The 21163-nt window shown below is 43.6% G+C and overlaps 3 protein-coding genes across 3 annotated transcripts; 2 read left to right on the top strand and 1 right to left on the bottom strand.

Annotated features, from left to right (window-relative positions):
- The first annotated feature begins 2100 nt into the window (after nt 1–2100).
- On the top strand, nt 2101–2696 carry LOC108022395 (protein FAM76B). The gene is made up of 2 exons (XM_017091281.2): nt 2101–2225; nt 2283–2696. Exon 2 carries the CDS (start codon nt 2285–2287, stop codon nt 2627–2629), a length of 345 nt encoding a protein of 114 aa, XP_016946770.1. The 5' UTR covers nt 2101–2225; nt 2283–2284; the 3' UTR covers nt 2630–2696.
- Nucleotides 2697–3077: 381 nt separating this feature from the next.
- On the bottom strand, nt 3078–10232 carry LOC108022151 (sodium channel protein Nach). The gene is made up of 9 exons (XM_017090993.3): nt 9667–10232; nt 6124–6321; nt 5555–5839; nt 5248–5484; nt 4927–5081; nt 4639–4704; nt 3924–4015; nt 3259–3364; nt 3078–3187 (listed from the first exon to the last, which is right to left on the bottom strand). The coding sequence occupies exons 1-9, from the start codon at nt 10230–10232 to the stop codon at nt 3078–3080; spliced, it is 1815 nt and encodes a 604-aa protein (XP_016946482.1).
- Nucleotides 10233–20709: 10477 nt separating this feature from the next.
- LOC122818213 (keratin-associated protein 5-1) lies at nt 20710–21153 on the top strand. The gene has a single exon (XM_044092531.1). It carries the CDS (start codon nt 20710–20712, stop codon nt 21151–21153), a length of 444 nt encoding a protein of 147 aa, XP_043948466.1.
- Nucleotides 21154–21163: the final 10 nt, after the last annotated feature.

Below are 21163 nucleotides of genomic sequence, written 5' to 3'. Positions count from 1 at the left end.
TAGCAGGTACACGCCCCATACAGCCATTTCTAATTGGATTTTGTTTTGGCAATAACGACAGTTCAAATTCAAAAAAAAGAAACTTAGTTTTCTTACATCTTTGAATAAATTTGGTACGAAAAAAATGAATGCATAAATGTGTTATAAATTCTTCCTACTTTTCTCATTCCTGGAGACTTGAACAACTTGAGGAATCGGCACCGCGGGACAAAGAATTTAAAAAGGCAAATAAAAGGAAGCGCCTAATAATCGCACAAACTAAAGTAATAAATAATCAAAGCGAACTTATAAAACTAATATAAAATTCCAAAGTAATTGCAATTCTAAAACCTTTTCTTTATACATCGGTTCACATAACATTGCCTACATTGGTACTAGTATTTTTATTTAAAAGTTTGTAGAATATTTTAGTAGGCTTGAAAACTATATCGACACATTTTGAAGGTAATTTATCAATTCTCAAGGCAATCTTACAAGAAAGGGGCATTTCTGGACTAACGAACAATAGCACTCTTTAGCAGTCACCCAAATGGGCGTCCTACTTATTTTATTTTTGATCTTTATATACTTTGAGGTCCCCCACTCTTCACGTTGTACATGCCAATGGCGATTTTGAACAATAAATTTTAATAATTCCCAAATTTATGTGGCACCCTTTCAGCCCCAAAAACTTCAAAGTGCAAAGTTGGTAATACGTAATACGAAGCTCCCGGACCCGCACCCCAAGCCTCAATAAGCGTCCCTTTCGGTTACCCATTTAAAATGCAGCCGGCGGTGGCGAGAAAAATCTCATGTGGATTGTGGTTTCCCGCCCCTTTTCCTTTCCACCGGCAAGGTGCAAAGAATCCTCACTCTTTGACAATTCCTTTGAGATTTGGTTGCGGGAGGAGGCGCTGCAGAGTGTGCGAAAGGGAGAGTGCGGTTTTGCATAAAAAGTATGAGCCCATTGAAATGGAGATTTCCCATTGTTGCGTGTGGCAGATGGGAACTCCGATTCTTGGAGCAGATCAAGCGGAGCTTACAGCAAGTAATATCGCCCCTTCCTCTTCGATGACCCAGTTCCTTCGGACCGTTTCTCACTCATTTATTGATGACGCCGCAAAATCAAAGAGGGGGTGGCGGAGGAAGCATAAATTCATGAGCTTTCTTAGCCATAGTTTTTGGCATTTGTTGACAGTCACAGTTCACTCGGTTGTGCAAAAGTCAAGACAAATACAATAAATGATATTTCCAGGGGTATATAAAAATACAGTCAAGCTTGTAAGGTTTGATTTGCAGTTATTGATCAAGGAAATTGTGATTGATCAATGATTGTTTGATAAATTAAATCCAATATGAATTATTTTTGCGCTTGTTTAAAAACAGTTGCAGAATGTTATTGACAGACGTAAGTACATCTAACGTTGTATAATAAGTACTATATTCTTTTGTAAAAATTTTAAACAATTTTGATTGCTGGCATCCTGTTACTTATATACCTAAGGAAGCCTGACTGTACGACTTTCCACGCAAACAATGGCTGAAGCGAAACAACTTACTCCAATAACTCGGCAAATATTAAGCACACATAACATGTGAACACGACGAAAAGTTCATTTCAATGTCTGCCGACGACCCCAATAATAAAATCCGACAAGGTTGGCAAAAATACAAAGGAAGCGCAATTTGTCGTCCTTTTCTGACAGGACCCACCCTCTCCTTCTCCTTCTGTGCGACCGAAGGAGCAAGCGTTCATTGAAATGCCGGCGACGCAACATGGACAATGAAGGTTCGATGATGACGAGGTGGAATACCGGGGAGTCTCGCTATGATTTTCGCCAACTTTGCACAAAGTGTATTTTATTTTTGATTAGGCCGGCGCGACTGTTTATGTTTGGCCAATAGGCGGATGGCGGAGCAGTTGGCGTGATTAGGCAGTCTCAAGTGAGGGTATCTCCGCGGATCGGTCACTTGATAGCACTCGAATACAGCTAAAGTAACAAAAACGTGGAATTACAGATCTGAAAAAGAGGCGTTAAAAAACGGTTAAGCTATGATCGTCCTTTAAAAATGTCAAGCCATACAAAAATATATTTTGTCTTGAAAAGGAAGGGGATCCAAGCCCAAACAATCACCACACTACTTTGCAAAAAATGTTAATCAAGTTTAGCAGGCCTTGGTTTTCACTTCTCCGAAGCAAGATTGATTTATTTTAAACAAAGCTGACTCAATATTAATTCTTAGCGGTTTGATTTTCATCTAACTTCTTGATTCTGTTTCCTGTTATATTTCCTGTGCCCCAGATATGGAATCCCCGGACAACAGGCTGTACATGTGCACCGTTTGCTTCCAAAGATATCTGTGGAAGGACCTCTCGGACAAGGAACACCGGTGCTTCCGCTGTCGATTGCCACCCAAAGTCTGCCTGATCTGCAGCACAAACTTCGAGCCCCGAGACAAAAAAAATGCCTACTGCAAGCGCTGCGACTTCTACATCCACAAGCACGTGGCCGTCAAGCCACCTCCGATTCCCGAGTACTCCGAGGGACGAGAGGACCTTGAGCCAAACAGGGAGGGATCCTCGTTCACAGAGCGCTGGGAGGAGATCAAGGCGGCCGCTGGCATAAACGACGACTATTTGAGTGACTAAGTTCGAGGGTCACACAATGCAGCTCTTATAATAAAAAGCATTTTATCAGTTTTATTAGTTTAATGGATTTAATATTCTCTTTGTAAATGTGTGAAGGGGGAAAATTAGAACTATAAACTAGTTATAAGTATCTATTATTAATATTAGCGTATGTTGTAATTGTAGGGTATACTTAGGCCTTATATTATTATGAATAATAATAGGGATTACATTCATAAGAAGGGGCATGTAATTGTATTGTATAGAGGAAGAGGAACATAAGATCCCTTCAAAAACTTACATATTCCCTTTTATTCAAAAAAAACTAAATAGTAACCAACTATTTATTTAATTATAGAGCAGATATTAATGTCAATATTATATAAATTGGTTAAACTATCATAGGTTTCCTATAAAGAGATATATCTTCTAATCTTTAGTTAAATGAAATTATAAAACTGAATACTGATTAACTGAAAAACATGCGTCGCACGAAGCGCGCCGTGAAGTAGTAGAGGATTTCCGTGAAGCTCAGGGCGCTGCAGCCCAGGAAAAACCCGACGAGGCCGCCGATGTAAACTGCGATAGAGTGGAAAGTGAAAAGCGAGTGACCCAAGTGCGTCCAAAGTTCGGACAAGGGCGAAACTTACCCAGAACATCTGCGAAGGAGAAGAGGACGTCGCGGCGCAGTTGCATCTTGGGATACTCCACAATGCCCCACTGCAAATTAGCGCCCAGAAACCAGACGCGCGAGCGCTGGGGAGCCGGAAAATGCAGGGAGATGCCGAAAATATACACAGATAAGCGATAAGTGAAAGAAAAGCCAAATGAGAACAACATCATCGTCATCGGTACTCTGGTAACAAGGCAAGTAAGCAGAATTATTATTAAATGTAGAAACTTTCGCCGCACAGCGCGAAAAAGTCAAACAGAACTTTTGGGGTTTCCCGCCCATTTCGTACGCCTCATCCCCGAAATCATTGCATATTTCAAGGCGCCCAGTCCTGCAACTTCTGCGCTTATTATTTTTTATAGCCCCGGACTACAATTTTGATGTTTGTTTAAGGCAAAATGCCCTGCGCCCTGCCCCGCCTCTCCTCGCCCTTCTCCTGCGGATTTTCCCCGCTTTTCCGGGCATTTTTCCACTTGAAATGCGCGACGCAGCGGCGTCTGCAGTTGCCACTTAACGAGCGCTAGATGGCGCTTCTGCTCGCCGTAAACATTTTTACAGTTAAAGTTTACTTTATATTTTTAATAGGGCGCTCGCCGCTTTTTCATTTATTTTTATTTTTATTATTATGTGCGATGTACTTACGTAGGACTGCACAAAGAAGTTGGAGTCGTCGCAGTTGGCCAGGCAGTTGCAATGGATTTTGTATTTGTCCGACTTCAGTGAGATTATCTCGCCTGCGTGGTCAAATAATCGAATCTATTAGAAGTCGGTTTAGTTTGAGTGTCCAAAGTGTGCTTTTTAGAAGATTATGGGGAGCCAACATTGATAAAAACTTATTCTCAAACGTTTTTCGATAGAAGCAACCAGCCTTTTCTATCGTAATAATATTAAAACTACTACAATAAGCAATTCAACCTTTAGAAGAACCAAAAACTTTTGAAACAAACTCCATAAAGATGAGCGATATACCTAGTAAAGAGAATAGAGCCCCCACAAAATATTAAAAAAATATTAATTTACAAAATCTGTTGTCCGTTTAGCTCAATATTATTCCATCATCTCCAATCTTAATATTCCCCTCTCTAACAAAACATACGCCTTCGGTTCGCAGCGCCTATCCAGCTTATCAGTGTCAACCTGTCCGATAATCTACTCTCCCCCAGCAAATTACGAGTACTTCCGCCATTTCACCTGCGCAACAGGTTGTCTTCTGCCAGCCTTGACTTCTGACCACCCCAAAAATTAAATTATGGTCACGTTCCGCGAAAACGCTGTCCATTTTTTGGGCGAAAAAATGTAAATCGAATTTCCGGGGCAGGCTAAATATTTGCATGTTCTCGCGGTGGAAATTACTCACGTTTAATTTTGACCAGGCATCCGATGCCCTCCAGCCCGCAAACCGGCAACCTGCGACCATTCCGCACTGAAAAGCACAAGAGAAAGAGACGGATGGGGTGCACTGGAGCGAGACGGATAATCGTGCCAAAGTTGCCACTTAAACTGCGAGTATTTAAACATTTTACGACCGAATTCGCCCCATAAAACTGGGCAGCTTTTGATGCATCGCCGTCCGGCGCATAAAAGTTAACTTTAATGGGGGCCAATTAAGTGCAACTCTGTGTCCCGAAAATATGATTATACCCACAGCGGTTCCGGTAGAAGTGCGGAATGCAGCCGCAGACCCGCAGCGCGAAGAACATCCTGCACTCGGAGAGGCAGAGGCCAAAGCTGTAGATGGGCACCGTCTGCATTTCCTCGGCCTCGTAGTTGAAGCGGCAGCTCCTCTGCTTGGTGCTGAAACTGCCGAAGAGGTGAGCAGATATTACAAAATAACTATTCACTAAATAGCCTGGAGGGGTTTAAGTAAGCCCAATGAAATAATATAATTCCTCAGAGAACATATAATAAATCCGACGAATTTCTAAGAGGAAATAAATAGAGGCCAATGAAGATTAGCATAACTCACGCCCTCGCCTCCTCGTTCGTGTAGATCTCCAGGGCAATGAGTTCCACGGTGGTGTAGTCGCTCTCCGGGAAGGTGTACCTCTGCTTCGAAATGCTCGGCACATCTCCGGCCCCGTGAAAGTAAACATCGTAGGCAGTCGAAAGGTTTATGATCTGGGCGTAAATCTCGCCATCCAGCGGATGAACTGTTACCCTGTCGCCGTGGTCCAAGAGGCTCCAATCCCCGGAGCGCCAGTAGCTGCCAATAGGCCAAGTGGCCGGGAAAGAGCCATCAAATCAGAGCCACTTCCTGGCCGGCAACTACTCACTCGAAGGAATTGTAGCGGGCCACCAGCGAGTTGACTGAATGGCAAATGCCGAACTCCGTTTGCGTCTCGTAGATGAACATTTTGACGGCGGCGCCACTGCTGATTTCCGGCTCGAAGGCCCATTTCAGCTCGTACAGCAGGTCCAAGTACTTGGAGCTGGGGATGCCGTACGACTTGTTCAGCGGCAGCGTCTCCAAGTTGTCGTAAGTGAGGCTGGCAAGTTTTACAATAAAATCGCGGAAATCCTCTTGATCCTCCTCGGACAAGAACTGGTCGGGATGGGCCCTGCGAGAGTGCGCCAGAGGAAATGCACTTTAAATGTGATTTTTACATGTTTGCAATTTGTATCTTGAAGAACGCCTCGACTATCAGATACCCGATAATCAGCTAGGGAGAGTGCGAGGGAGATGGAGATATGCATGCAGCGAAGAGCTGTTTCGTTTTTCATGTTTTCATCATTTTTCCTTTGGTCTATCGGGTGCATCGGAAAGGTGTCAATAAGTATACTTTAATTTATAAGCCCGGCTTATAAAATTGGAAAAATCACGAATGGAACTGGTTCTACTCACAGTATGTACTCCTCCACCTTCAGCTCGTCGATCCGCTTATGCGGGCAGACCGTCAGTGAGGGAAAGCTGGTGTTCCAGACCAGCTTATTTCGATCCATGGATATGACCATTGGCGAGGTCTGGAAGCGGTGCCAGGTCCGCTTGCTCAACGAGATGATGCTGAACAAAGCCACGCAGATGAATGCAAACCAGAGCATGCTAAAAAACGTAGGAAAAGCTGAATGAAATACCCGAAAATGTGGCGGAGTCAGAAATGATATATGGATTCGGGGGAACCATTCGCACTGCTGTTGAGTGTGCAGTCTGGCGGAGGACATAAAAATCTATTGCGTGTAAATTTTTTCTTGTAAGCATTATGCGAAATATTCGCGACGAAAGAATTATGGCCGAGTCGAAGGAGGAGTCAATGAACGCATCAACGCTTCTGCAACCCTTTGGCGGCTTTTCCGTGACTTTCCTCCGTTTTCCTTCAACCGACACTGGGAAACTGGCAGAGACACAGACAGAAGTCGCCAAAAATCCTTGCAGAATTTCCCCATTTCGAGCGAATGTCTTCTACAATGACACTTTGATGCCAGCAGTGGCTCATAAAGCTCCCAACGCTCTTACGCACACAAAAGCACCCGGCTACTTGGCTTTTAATTTTCCCAAACATTCCCAACTCTTTATTATTTCTGTGTGAAGCTCAGCGCTCCTTCTTCTTTTTCGGAATTTTCTCCTCCGACAACTGAGTGCTGTACTTGTCTAACACCACAAAATTCCTTTTGGACATCGCATATGACAGACTCATTGTGATTTCCACTGCCATCCCCATTTCCACGTTCTCCCCTCGCTTACCACTCCCATTTTCCATTTCCATGGCCCAACTCTTGTCGGTCTGGCTGCACTTTATGTATTTGCTTTGTCTCATCATCTCGCCACTCATATGCATAAAATTTGTGCGTGAATGAGGCTCAGTGATGCATGTTTGATGCCGCAGAATTCTCGTTTGTAAGTCGTGCAGCAAGGGTTGTTTTTACTTTTTTGGGGATCAGTGGATGCTTAAATTTCCACATAGTTCCTGTCCGAGGTATGCCATTGAAATGCGTGTGATATGGGATTAATAATGTCAAAAGCTGCAATCCAAATTCCTGAATTATTTAATGTGCTTTTTTAAGGAAGTAAAAGTACTTGTGGTATACAAATATTTTTCATTAAATTCAAAAAAGCTTAAAATAAAATGCATATTTTATATTAATTTTCAATCTAAATTTTGCCATTTGATAAGTCATGTATTAATATTAAATATATTTAATAAATTGGCAAACAACTTTTAATGAGTGTTCAATTTTTTTATGTTTTCAAAAACTTAATCTCCTTTCGTTCAAAAAATATATATAAATGAAATTCAAGCCCCTGATTCTGTAATTGCTTGACCAATTTCAAGCCCTTTTTTCGCACAGTTTGTGGAGTTTCGCCTCCCCCACTGGAGGGGCTTAAGTTGTGTCAGAGCTCAGGGCACTCGAAAGCCCGATGCCCTGCCATAGATTTCGGATCCGTCCCCTCGCAAACCCCCTAATCCTGTGCGTCCTACGCCGCTGCGTGTTTTGCATTTGCATTTGCAGTTTTCGGTTGTGGATTATGCAATCGTGCACCTGTCGCCGCCACCCGAAAAAGGGCTGGGGATGGGGGGAAAATCCCTCATAGTTACCATATCAACGCTTGTGAAATTGAGGTTATCACATGTCAGCGACACAGACTCTTTCTCTCAGGTTCATGCATTTTCCCGCCCTTTCTCCCCGTCTTGTTTTGTATGCAGTGGGTTCCTTTATATTTTTCTATTTTTTCCACAAATTCTTTAGTTTTTGAGGGAGCGGCGGGAGGAAGAGCTTAAGGTGGGCTTGTGATGGAGTTGTGCATAATCCGGAAATTTGTGCGTCACAAGCTGATTTTTCGCCATGGCAAAGCATATTTCCCTCGTATTTTGCAGAAATAAATCCAAATTGTGCCAAGTGGTATTGGTCAAGGAAATAAATTTTCCGAGAAAAATGCGTTACAAATCATTTTCCTGAAGGCCTGGGGGAAGTGTATTAATTAAAGCTAAGCTTTGCGTGACCTCCTTCCTTTCATCTAGGTTTCACCTTTGGTATGCCAGGTCTTCCCCCGAGCAACACATGTCAGTTGGGATTCGGTTCTGGCGGAAAACTAACAATAATTGTAATTGAGCTTCATGATTTTGGGGGAGCTCATGAGGTGCACTGTGAGAAAATCTTGTTAATTATTGGTTACCTAATCAGAAATCTGGCTTAACAATTAAGTAAGAAGGAGGAACTTCTACCTATTCAATTATCTTTAGCCAAAAGAACGCGATTTTTTAGTTATATTGATGATACGGAAAAATTCAGTTTCTGAATATTCTCATAGCTATTGACAATGTTCTGTTAACTACACTTGAACCTTGACATAACATTGGAAACCGGCCATTGAACTATATAGTTTGGCAAGTATTTAGTTCTTTGAAATTCTAAGATTATGTTATAATAATTTATATCTACAGTATTTCAATAGCTCTTCCCGTATTTCCTGCCAGTGCCTGCTTGGCCCTGTCCTTGGCCCGGCTGTTATCCACTAATTAACCCTCAGTCGGCAGCCCTGACAGATTTACCACCCACCACCCACCACCGCATCCGCATCCGCACCCGGCCCCTCCCTATGGCCACTTTGGTGGAGTGTTGCCGATTTAAGCCTTGCCACGGCCAGAACGGAAAAGAGAAAGGTAGCGAAAGCGTCGGAGAATTTCCCCTCTCCCCCTCCAGAGTGTGTGTAATCCTGTTTGTCATGTCATGTCAGTTTTAAGGATTTATTGCACCGCACAAAAATACAAATTCCAGCAGCAAAATATTACTTCAGACCACAAGATCCACCTCCCCCACCGACCACATAAAACGGAAGATATGTGCAAAAATGTATTTCGCTCGGAGAAGTTTTATGTGGGGGCTCCTGGCACGCACTTCCCCTCCAGGACTGCTCTGCTATGAAGCCGAAGCCAAGTCGGAATCCCTGCACGTGGCCGCGGTCGCTGGAGAGTCCTTTTTTAAGTCCCGACTTATAGTTTTGTATCGCTTTAGTTTCAACTTTATGGTTTCTAGGGGTGAACTGTGGTAATCCCGTGTATAGGTTTAACTAGCGGCTTCTGCTCCTTTTTGGTCGTATTGAGGTTTACCATCAATTTCCCTGGTAAATTAATTGAGCGGAAATGTTGCCGCCCAACCAAACATTGTCTAATAAGATCTGGGTTAAGAGGGCACTTAGAGAGAGACCTTTTAGGGGAGTTCTTTCTGAACACTCGATTTCATAAAGGAGCTTTGTTTTAAATCGAAAATAAGTTATCTTTTCTTTTTCAAGACTATTTTCTATTGAAGATTAATTCTGAAATGTATATAGATAAATGTATATAAATATTGTTGGTGCATAAGCAAATATGGCTCTCACAAATGGCTGCCTTTGCTTGCTTTTCAAAAGCTGATACATTCCTCATTTTGTTGCCTCCCGTTTTCCACTCACCGTTCGACGAAATTCAGGCCGAGCTTGGCCAAATAAATGAAGCCGTGGATGGAGGAGCCCTGCAGGAACTCGATTATGAAAGCCTGCACTTTGGCCAGGCAGGCGCCGAGCCTGTCCCTCGGATTAGGTGGATCCAGGACCCCCTCATCCCCTTTCCCCTGCTCCTCCTTGCCTTCATCCTGGCGCCGTTGCCATAGTGGCGGCCGGCGAAAGGAGCGAATGCTCCTGCTGGCGGGTCCTTGCTGATTAATGGCCACGTTCTCGTCATTAGCTTTCGCAATTGTTTTGCTGCCATTTGGATTACGCTGATGTCTTTGCGCGGTGCCGGGAAAAATCAGTAGTCCAGGGCCAGGACCAGGACTCGAACCTGGACCTAACCTCCTGGCATTGTCCTGCGGCGGCTGCAGCGAAGCTGTCGACGAAGTCAGCAGTGAGTCCCTGCCGGATGCGGATCCCTCGATTTCATTTTCATCCCAGCTGCTCCTCCTCGACGTCGATGTCGTCCTTGTCATCCTTGGCGTCCTTGCAGCCGCTGACGGCGAGCTGTCGACAATTTTCAGTTGCATATCCCTGGGCGCTGCTGCAAGACAGGATTTATGGATGCAGTTTTAGAAAGTCAAACCTGGGAATCCACATTTAAGAAAGTTCTCTATAGAGAGTTCTTGTTACTCAACAAATATTGTTATTATTTATTTAACTAAACTAACTATTTATCGTAGTATGGAGAAGGTATTATATCTTAAATTAAGATTTATTCTGAGCACTTTAAAAATATAAAAACAAATATTCTTCATTACATTAAAATGAAACACGAATATCTTTTTAATTATGTTATGTTAAACTAGTCTGTTATGACTACTTTTCATAAAGTAGTAGCTTTAAAAGTGGTCTGTCAGTCGTTTTTTGCCTGATGAAAATGCTATATTATAAACCTTTTGTGCCGCAATCGCACTTGTCCATATGCTACCGCCAAATCCCTCTTCGGGGGAGCACTACAGTAATCGCTTGTCGATAGCACTTGCGGGCTGCAACACTGCGTGTGCATCACAGTGTTGAACATGTACAACGAACCGGCCCACCCTCGCTGATTACGGGACAAACTTCATAATTTGCCCGGCCCACGGGCATTGTAACAGGGTTAAGCTCTGATTTTTTATCGCCACTCCCGACGCCCGGTTCATTAAAACATAAATACGTCGCTTTAAATATGTTTTTGCGGTGCGGCGGCAGGTCGCAGGACATGGCCAGCAAGGACAATAATAAATCATCATCGGAGGTTTAATGCGCAGTAAATTATGCCTGGTGCTGGATGCAGTTCGGCGAGAGTAAATCCGTGGGATGACACGAACTGCAATCAGTGCACCGGAGTGTGGCCAAGTTGAACGCGGATCGAATGCGTCTCTGGGCCGCGCCCATCCTCATCATTATCATCGTGGAATTGTGACTGGGCATTAACTTAGTTAAGGATTTGCATTCACGAGTGGCCGAAGTTGAAGAGATTGCGATTAACTGGTAATTGGATGGTCCAGATATTGAGGAGCTTTTCGCGGCGATCAGAGCAGCTTTTGTCTCGATTATTTTCAGTTCACATCTGATAAAATATAATTTAATCTGCCAGGCACTATGGAACAGTTGATTCTGATACATTTAGGGGTCTTTTTTGAAAGCAAACTTGTGGTCGCTGAGAAGCAAGATCAGCAGGCCCGCCCTCGAGGTCCCGGATCGAACTGGCAACCAATAAGGTCCCCGGCGGTAATCAGCAGGATGAGCCGGAACATCAAAGGCGCCCGGAGTGTCCAACTGCGTCCTTAAAACTGGATTAAAATTTCATTTAAATTTGCATTTAAATGAGCGGCGAACACTCAAAGTAAATGACCCCATTCAGGCCAGCCTTTCGGTGCGCAACTGGAATCCACTCCACGGCTCTGCCGGGGACAAAGGTCCAGACGCGAACTTGTGTTTTCCAGACCCAGACATGGGCGGCGACCCACCCCTCCGGCCCCCGCACATGGGCAACATTAAAAGGTTTTCCTTTTATTTTTTGCACTTTTCAACATTTTATTGCGAATGCGACTGCGACTCCTCCCAGCAGTTGATTACCTTTGGCAGTTGATATCGCAGCGTCTGGCCGAGGGGCTTTATTTACATATAGTATATGCACTGCAGCTTAAGCAGGCAGGCTGCCACTGCCACTCTTAATGGATATTGTTTAAAAATGTAATATTTTGCAATTAAATAAAGGCGTTTGCCTGACCCCTGGCATCACCCGTGGCGACCTCGATTTGAGTCGATTGCCAAACACTGACCAGGGCCTTTATTTTTCTTTTTTTTAAGCCATGTGCGTTTTACTTGCTGCCTTTTTCATGTTAATTAATATTGCAGAAACGCTTAAAGGACATTTTAATTGGCCTTCACTTTGTGGGCCAAACGAATTGTTATTGAGAAAAGGGCTGGGGCATTGGAAAAATAAAATCTGCAGGCTATGAAAACGCATTTTACTGGGCTTTCAGCCTTCTCTGGAGAATGTAAAGGAAATTGAGAGGCAAAGTAAAGGGAAAAATCGGAAAATATGCAGAGGGAATTCGTTTTAAGAATGCTGGGTAGTACACGTTTTAAGTTCTTGGAAAAATAGCCAGCCAAAATATTAAAACAAAAGGCGAGGCATTAAAAACCCCATTTAAAGCGATAATATACTAATAACCCGGCAAGCAACCTCAGGAACGCTGCTCCCCCAGTTCCGGTCAATTTATTCAGGAGCAAATCGATTCCTTTTAGCGTCGTCTCAACACAAGTTGGCTCTGCAAACATTTGCCTCGGAACTACTGCCGTTGTTCACTCGTTGAAATAACAAATTTTCCAATTTATTTCTTGATTTATTTTCACGCCAATTCCTTGGCTTTTGTGTCCGCCCTCAGCAACATGGCTTGACATTTGTTTATTTATTTGGCTTCATGTTTTGTCTTGTGCCATTCCTCTTCATTGTTTTCCACAGCTTCTTCGCATTTGCCCCTTTTGCGTGAAATCACGAATGAATGAATGACTGCCCCGGCAAGCGCCATGAATATTCATGGGCATGCCACCATGCCACCAGACCCGCCCGAATAGCAGCAGGAGCGGAAACAGGACCACGACCAGACCCATAGAGCAACAACATCGCCGGGAACAGAAACAGAAACAAGAACCACTACGGGAACAGGAGCCTCGTCTATAAGGACTGCAGCTTCAACATGCAGTATAGCTAACTCAGCTTGCATTTCCGCTGAATGCGGCAGCAATTCACAGCGCCATTTCGCTGTCCACGAGCAGCAGGTTCTCAGGATACCCTAACAATCGACGGGGTACTCGAAGGATATGCTCGATGAAAAGTCTGCGCATCTGTTTTAATTGGACTTGTTGTATCATCATCAATAAGGAACCTAACATGCAACCACCAACACCGGAATATTAAAAAACACTATAACAGCACCTCTACTAAAGAACTTCTTGAACCATTAAATTAATAAAAGTAGGAGAATTACAGAAATGAAATAATAGAAAGATAGCTACTTTATTAGCTACCCGTTATTCAGCGAAAGGTAGTGCGAGAGAGATGCAAATGTGCATGCAGCAAATGGGCTAATTCCAAGATGACAACCTTTATTTCCTATTTTGGCGTGTAAATGGGCATTGATTTTCAGAAAATATCATTTCCAAGTTATTGGGTTTCAAAGCACTTTTTGGAAAGGTTTATAAATATTTTTAAAGGATTTTTTCGAGTGTTTGCACATCCTTCTGCATGAACCCTTTGGTTTCTTTTCAATTCTCATAAGCCTAGTGCTCGAATAGTAATTATTTAGAGAATCTGCCTTTCGGTTGCATTTCTAGAGTGGACTTCTTACTCCTTTGTAGACGGGGCTATTTGTCTGCAATGTGTTTGTGTGTTCGCAGATGTTTCTCGGCAAGATGCAGCAAATTGTTTGGATTTAGTTGTTGTTCTGGCTGCTGCCAGTGTTATTGTTATTTTCGCTATTTGTGCAACAGAGGCTCCGAGTGGCCCGGTGGCCACTCGGAGCTGGTTGTTGGCTGTTGGTGGTGTTGCGAGCAGCCAACGTTTTGCGGCTGCATGTGCAACAGTTTCTTGCCCCGCCCGCAAAAGTAGGCAACGCTTTTTGCACTCGCGTCGAACAACAGGAAATTTAATTAAATGCACTTTCTCGCTGGCACTGCGAAAATGTTGCGGAAACTTTTCGGACGCACCGCAGATTTACCCTCACCTGTACCGCTACTCCTTCCTGGTCACTGCTCCGGTCGACTGTTCACTGTTGCCCAACGAAGCGCTTTGGCTTAAATGCAATCAGTCGACCGCCTACACTTGACTTTTGTTTAGGGCTTACACGGGAAAGAAATCAGATGGGACTCCTTGTGCACGCAAAAAAATATAATATTACTTTTTCAAAATTAGCATTACAAAATTATTAAACTATTCCCTTGGGTTTAGATATATAAGTTTTATAATATAAAATTGATGTATTTTAGAAAATACTATTAACATTATGTTTAGTATAACGTAAAACAGTAGTGCATATAGATCCCTCGAAATTGGGACAGATGTTTGCGTTCCACTTGCTAGAAATATGTCGCCAGGGGATAATAAAGACTTAATGCCACTTTAAATATAAATATTATCTAAAACCCATTAACCTACAACCTATTCTTCTCAGTGCACTCTTCATGAGAAGCCTGGCAGCTGCTGGGCGATTTCAGATTTGGTCACTCGGTCTCGCTTTGATTACCCTTTGGACAATTTGGCATTTGTGGCCCGAAACACGTAACTCTGGTTCCGATTTTGATTTGGCTCTGCCGGCGATTGCTGATTGTGTTGTTCTCGCTCAGATTGTATTGATTTTCCCGGCACGCTAATTACTGGCACTGAGTAAGGGGCGAAAAATGGGAAAGTCGCTGCCAGGTGGCATTTTGTTGGGTAATTGTGGTGAGATAACTCTTCAAGCTGCAAATGTAACAGATTCAAGGGGTGCTTTCTGGATGAGCTCAAGCTTATAGTTATTTCGAAAATATTTAGAGTTCAGAACAGCCAAAAATTATCCTTTCCTGGCTCTTATTTATTTGGTTTGAGCCCCAATGAGTTGATAAGTTCAACGAATACCTACCATGAATTAAGCATAATTCTTACTGTTTGCTGTCTTGATGAAGAGCAACCCGTTAAATGAAAATGAGTCCTTGTACCGCGCCTAAGCACCCCAAAGTAAATAGCATCTTAGGGTTATTTATGGCACTCCCATGAATCACAGCTCCAGTTCTTGCTCTCCGGCCATAATCCAATCAATTTGATAACGCCAAATTAATCAAATGCCTGCAGTCGATGGAAGCTGCCCCGCACATAATTTTCAGCCGCGGAGCTCAGCCACCCTCTCCATCCAGCGATGCCTCAACATTTGGGTTCGATAATGGGGCAAACACACAAAGTTGGACCATTAGGGTGATCCCGCCCGCTCTTTGATTTTGCATTCAAGTTGCTTTCCCGGGTGAATCCAAACCCAATCTCCCTGCACTGCAGCTGTATAAATTTTACATTTGTTTCCTTTCAATTTAACAATGTGTACTTTTGGCATTGTTTTGCTTTTTAGCGTGTAAAAGGCGGAGTGGTGTGGGGCCTTCGCTTGCTAGCCATTTCTCTTCTCGTTCGGTTTTTTCGCCTGATTTCGCAATATTTATGATTAGCAATTTATTATTCATCATTTTCGAGTGGGCAAACAGAGGAAGGAGGGCGCTGGGTGGTGGAGTGGAGCCTTGATGGGCCGCAATAGCTCTTGTGAAAAATATGGGTGGTTGCGGGCAGGCTTTGCCCCACCATTAACTTGCACTTAATTTGATTAACAAAAGCCGATGTTTACATGCGGCGAATGCGATGGAAATCTATCATAACTCAACTCAATGGAAATTCGCTGGATTTGCTGGGGAGGTGTGCTTATCGAGTTGTGTGCGGGAATTTTATGAAAGAGCTTAGTTTGTGTGCTTATATTTGGGGCTTTAGAAGAAAAATATTGCATTATTGTAATGTCTTTTGCTATAAATAAAAAAGAATATTTGTATTTCAAAGGCTTTTAAAAACCAAGAGAAGGTACTCATTTCAAACCTACCCACAGATCAAAAACTGCAAACTGTCAGATGCAAATGTCTCCGCAGTAAGGATGTGATAATATGAAAACTGGCTGAAGGAATCTCAAGGAGGGAAATCCGGATGACAGGAGTGGGAGTGGAACAAATCGCAGCACATGTTGGCATTAGCTTCGAATTACGCACAAGTGCAACAGCGGCACACCAGGACATCGGGACTCTCAGACACCAGGACACACAGGACACCCGGGACATCCTGGCCAAGAAGTCCAGCCAGGGGCGGACTCTGGCAAACAGAGGCAACATTTTATTGATGTTAATTTAATGCAGGAGAAATAAAAAAGCCAACGGCGACGGCGGCCATGCAACGGAAATAAGAAATGAAACGGGGGCAACGGCGAAATAAAAGATTTGCATATAAACAGTTGCTCACACACTCTCATATACGGGGCAGATTCATGCAGAGAGAGAAATTAGGGTTACTTAAGAAGGTGGCAAAAAAAATGTTGTAAAATTTATTTAAAAATAAAATCAAAATAAATACATATCAAATGTTTTTACATCCACAATTACACAGCAAATTAATAAAAATAAAGTTATTTAAAAATTGATGTATATAGCTAGCTAGTTCTATAATTCATGGAACTTCCTAGCACTTTCTCCCAGTGCCCGCATATTTATATATAGAGATATTTGCATAACAGACGTAGACCGGATCGGAGCCCAAAAACTGTCATTGCCAAGGTTTTTACATCCGCTTGCCGCAATCATCGTCTGCCGCTGTTGTTGTACCAGAAGGGCGGACCCTTGAGCGGCGAAATGGATGGAAGTACTGCGGGGGGCTGGGACAATTCAATAATATTTATAGCGTCGTCTCATTCTCGAAATGTCCGCGGCAACATATGCAAGTGGATATTGCTCTATTTTCGAGTGGGATTCCATTATAATATTGTTGTAAGTAGCGGAAAGAAAGGGCCTGCCACAAGAGTGAAAAGGGGGCAAGCGAGTATGCAAATCGGAGGGCTCGGCCGCGCTGACACTTTGTGCCTCGAAATTTATTGGCATGTGCGCGCAGACAGAGCCCGAGTGCAAGGATACTCGCAGACACCACCCACCACTCCAGCGGCCGGGAGATCCGAAATCGAATCCACACATGGCCAAACATTTAAATGTAATTGCAAATATTTAAATTCAATGGGCCTGAGCCAAAATATTGGAGCTCTCAATTTATGGCCGCCTTCGCCCGATTGGCAGCACAAAAATGGGTAATGGCCGATTGATGGGCTCTTAGGAGCGCTCTTCGGAATCCATTTAATAGCCCTAAAAGGGGCTAATTATTTAGCCACATAAATCAGGTCGAACTTATTGTTGGTCGGGGGAGAGGCAATCATTTCGAGTTAGCAAGGGGAAAAATAAATTAAATCATTTGTAGCAGGGTTTCACTAATGTATTCAGAAATTAGGATAGGTCTTGCAAAGGAGTTGCAGTAGATGGGAATTTACCCACACTTAAAACGAAATATCTTATTATTTCTTTATTTAAGCCTTAAATAAGGAGGGGACATGAAACTTGACTGCATTGATAAATAATATTACTTAGAATTGAAAAGCAAGCTAATATACTATATGCGTGGCTAGACCGTTTATATTAAGGGAATCCATGAGCTTAAATATGAGACCATAATCACAGCTTCTTATCGATTCCAGCTGAAGAAAGCCCCAGATCCTGTCTGGCCGGCAAACAAATAAAAATGGTCTTGCAATATTAATATTTATGCACAAATATTGGTGGGGGAGGAGCGGGGAGTACGAGTTTGCTTTATCTAAGTGAAATGCTAAAAGATTGATGACTTTGGCGCCGGGCTTTCCTGTGTGTGTGCTCCGCCACGCTTATAAGAATTTATGGCAATCGTGGGCAAAGCGAACGCTGCGTATACGTAATATTTATATTTATGTATTATGAATCAATGCGAAAGGGCCAGCCGAGGCAATAGGACCAGGAGCAAAAAAGAAACGCGTATAAAAGATGCGCACTAAAACAAAAGGATAACAATAACTTCTCGCAGGATGCGTGACGCGGTAAGCAGGGAAAAATAAGGGAAAATAGGAAAAGCCAGAGATTCTGGTTCAAAGGGAGGGTAAATGGTTTTGCAGCCTGGCAGAGAAGGTCCATTGGGGCGGATTATGAGTGAGATTCTCTCGACTCGCCCGCAAATAAAAAAAAAAACAAAGTAAAGAACAGCGAATAGAGCCAGGTCATAAAAATTGCATGAAAATGGGGGCAGGAAATTCGGCCGCCCTCGTCCACTGACTCATATGTGCCGGGATTATCCTTCGGATGGGATATCCTGAGAGCCCTCCCCTCGTCTTGTTTATTTGTTTGGCTTTTACGCCAAAAATTATACTATTACAATCAAGTTTACGATTGCAATTCGCTGCCTCCGTTGAGTGCCAATGAATGCGATGATGGCCGAGCAGGAACATGATCATAGCCTCTGCGTTTATTCCTGATGATGATGATGATTGGTTGGGAACATACATAAATTCGGCGGGGAACGATTGCGCTCGGGGACGTGGATCTGACCGGTCGAAAACACTCGTCTTGGAGAGGAGATCTAAGGAGGAACAGACATCCTATTCGAAAGTATTTTAAACCAAAAATTATTTAGGATGTTCAGGGAAAATGTGAATATAAATGTAAGTGAAATTTGAAATGTGAAATGATTTTGTTATAATTGAGCTGCATATAAAGACTACATTTATTTATACAAAGCTTACGTTGATAAAAAACGAAACACGTCAAAATATTTTATAAATAATTTAACTTTCCGCCTTGATAATATATATATTAAACAACTATAAAATGTAAAATGTATAAAACAAGTGTTTAAATATTAATTCGTACAATCTAAATGCTTAGTTACTTTTCCGTTTTCCGTATTTAACTTAAATTAAAAATTAGATATATATTATTGCATTCCATATTTTTATCAGTGTAGTCCCTTTGCCTCCCAAGCCAGCGTGTTTGCTGTGCCTAATTTCCCCCGAACTCATCTCTCGTCGAATTCTAATGTGCAAGTTGACTTTGTGCATTCGCGCATTGCAGCCACGCATTTCCCCCCGGTCCCCGGTCCCTAGCCCTTAACCCTCTACGGCCCCCGCCCTCGGAGGGATGCAACTACAGCGACCGCAGCAACAACAAGGACAACGGCAACGCCAGCGACAGGATGTGGCAAGTGGGCAACTTTGGAGCATGCGAGTTTAAATTGCCAGAGCTAAAAGGGTTGCCAGCAACGACGCCGGGGAAAACGCAACTTTTTCTGGTTTTCCCCTATGATTTTCCCTGCTTTTTCTCTTTCTGAAAACATCGACAAGCGGCTCTTTTGACTGCCATTACCCCCCAATTCCCACCCCTCGCAACCTGTTTTTTGTGGCACAAAACTTTGCACTTTGACATGCAGCCACGTGTGGCATGATGCTAAGGGTTAAAGGTGTGGGTGGGTGTGTGGGTGTGCGACTGAGTGCCTGAGTGTGGGTGACAGCGCGATTGTGTGCGTGTGAGGCAGTGAATTGAATGAGCTTTCAATGCCGCCTGCCAATTGGCCGACAAACGTGTCTAATAGTTCCCAATTGCAATCAATGATTTGTGATTGAAAGGGAGAGCTGGATTGGTGCCATCTTGGGGAGCGTTTTATAAGGATTTGATTTAGGAGCTCAAGGAACTCGGGACTGTAAGCTTTGGTGAGGTCTGGGTTCTACTATACTCGGGGTTGTTTAAAAATTTTATTTAGCAACCTCAGGGAACTCAATTCTGGTTAAAGATAAGAAGGTGAAATTCGGTATCCAGCCTCCTTAGGTTCTATAATTGGATTATATGTTCTTGTCATAAGACTATTCAGCAAAATTAAAAATAGGTTGAGTATCCTGAATTCTTCGGTTCTATAAATCTGTGTATTCTGTAAGTCAAATCATATTATTATCAAATACCGAAATATATCACAAAATTGCTACCCCTTCTGTGTCGCATTTAGTTGTTGACTCATTGTCTTAATTTTCTCTGCGGAGTAATCAGCACACAAAATACAGTCATTATAATCAACGACCTCTTGGCACAGTAAACACCCCCGTATAACGAACCCACGCGCGCACGTGTGCACACTTGAAGAAAATCTTTCTACTCGCATGAATATTTTAAAGCCCGCATCACATTCAAATTATGATAATGATGACGAGCGGCGAGAGTGGGTTTTGCATACGGGTTTTGGGGTGGGGAGGGCCCGAGTGGGCGTGTGTGGAGCGCTAACGAGCGCAGGTACACTCAGGAGCTCAGGGACAGGGACCCCAGGTCCCCGCTCGAGGACCACCCCTCTCGCAGAGCCACCTCCCACCCCGCCAGTGCCCATCCCCTCCGAAACGCTTTCGTTAATGCATTTCATTAATTTTTATACAATTCGAATGCGCATTGTGGGTGCGAGGGTGTGTGCGTGGGTTTAATGAGCACTTTTGTTCCGTGGATTTTCAGTGGGCAGGATCGTTAGAAGTCACTTGATGTTGCGAACCCCAGAGGAGGGGCAAATGCACTTCTGGCCTTGACTTCCCAACCTTTGACATTCAAGGGTGGGGATTTGAATGAAGAACATCGATTGAAAATAAATTATTTGTTTATTAAGAACGTTATGTTAGCGCTTTATGAGGTAACTAAGTAAAGTTAAAAAACAGCGGCTTGCTTTTTTAAGAAAAATTGGAACATTCTAAATTAATATTAAAATAATACTACTAATGAGTGTTATTTATTGGGTGAGTTTGAGGCCTCCTGAGGTAATTTTTACACTTGTAAAAACATCCGGGTTCCGTAGGAGGCTTTGAGTACAAGCCCAAAATTTTTATTTGAGTTCTACATTTCATACGTACATTTCATGAGTGAGTCGTAATGGAGGACACGGTAGCACCGGCGGAACTAACGACCCCAACGACCCCATCCCCGGTCTATGTGTTCGACTGGGAAACCTACTCGTGGAGCACCACGGTGGCCACCACCACCACCACAACCGCCAAGCAGGCGTCCTCGGGCGGCCTGGGAGTGGGCATCATCGTGCTGATCGTGCTCGTGGTGCTCCTGTGCTGCATGTTCATCATCTGCCTGCCGCTCCTCTGCCTATGCGGCTGCTGCGGCCTGGCCTGCTCCGCCTGCTTCTCCTGCGGCGACGGATGCTGTGGGGATGGCGGCGAGAGCGGAGACGGCGGATGCTGCGGCGACGGGTGTGGCGACGGATGTGGCGACGGCTGTTGCGGCGACGGTTGCTGCGAGGGCGGGGGCGGCGGAGGGCAGGACTGCTGCGACGGTTGCGGGGACTGCAACATAGACGATGACTGATCAGTCTGGC

Source organism: Drosophila biarmipes, chromosome 2R (assembly GCF_025231255.1).
Source record: "Drosophila biarmipes strain raj3 chromosome 2R, RU_DBia_V1.1, whole genome shotgun sequence".
Classification (NCBI taxonomy): Eukaryota; Metazoa; Arthropoda; class Insecta; order Diptera; family Drosophilidae; genus Drosophila; species Drosophila biarmipes.
This window is presented reverse-complemented; position numbering and strand designations above follow the sequence as displayed.

What these genes read in the sequence shown, in the direction of transcription:
- LOC108022395 (XM_017091281.2), top strand. Translation starts at nt 2,285, where the DNA reads ATGGAATCCCCGGACAACAGGCTGTACATGTGCACCGTTTGCTTCCAA.
- LOC108022151 (XM_017090993.3), bottom strand. Translation starts at nt 10,232, where the DNA reads ATGCAACTGAAAATTGTCGACAGCTCGCCGTCAGCGGCTGCAAGGACG. An exon ending in GGCCTGAATTTCGTCGAACG is followed by an intron (nt 6,322 to 9,666) that starts GTGAGTGGAAAA and finishes TACGTTTTTTAG; the next exon opens with CATGCTCTGGTTTGCATTCA. An exon ending in ACGAACGAGGAGGCGAGGGC is followed by an intron (nt 5,082 to 5,247) that starts GTGAGTTATGCT and finishes CCTCTTCGGCAG; the next exon opens with TTTCAGCACCAAGCAGAGGA.
- LOC122818213 (XM_044092531.1), top strand. Translation starts at nt 20,710, where the DNA reads ATGGAGGACACGGTAGCACCGGCGGAACTAACGACCCCAACGACCCCA.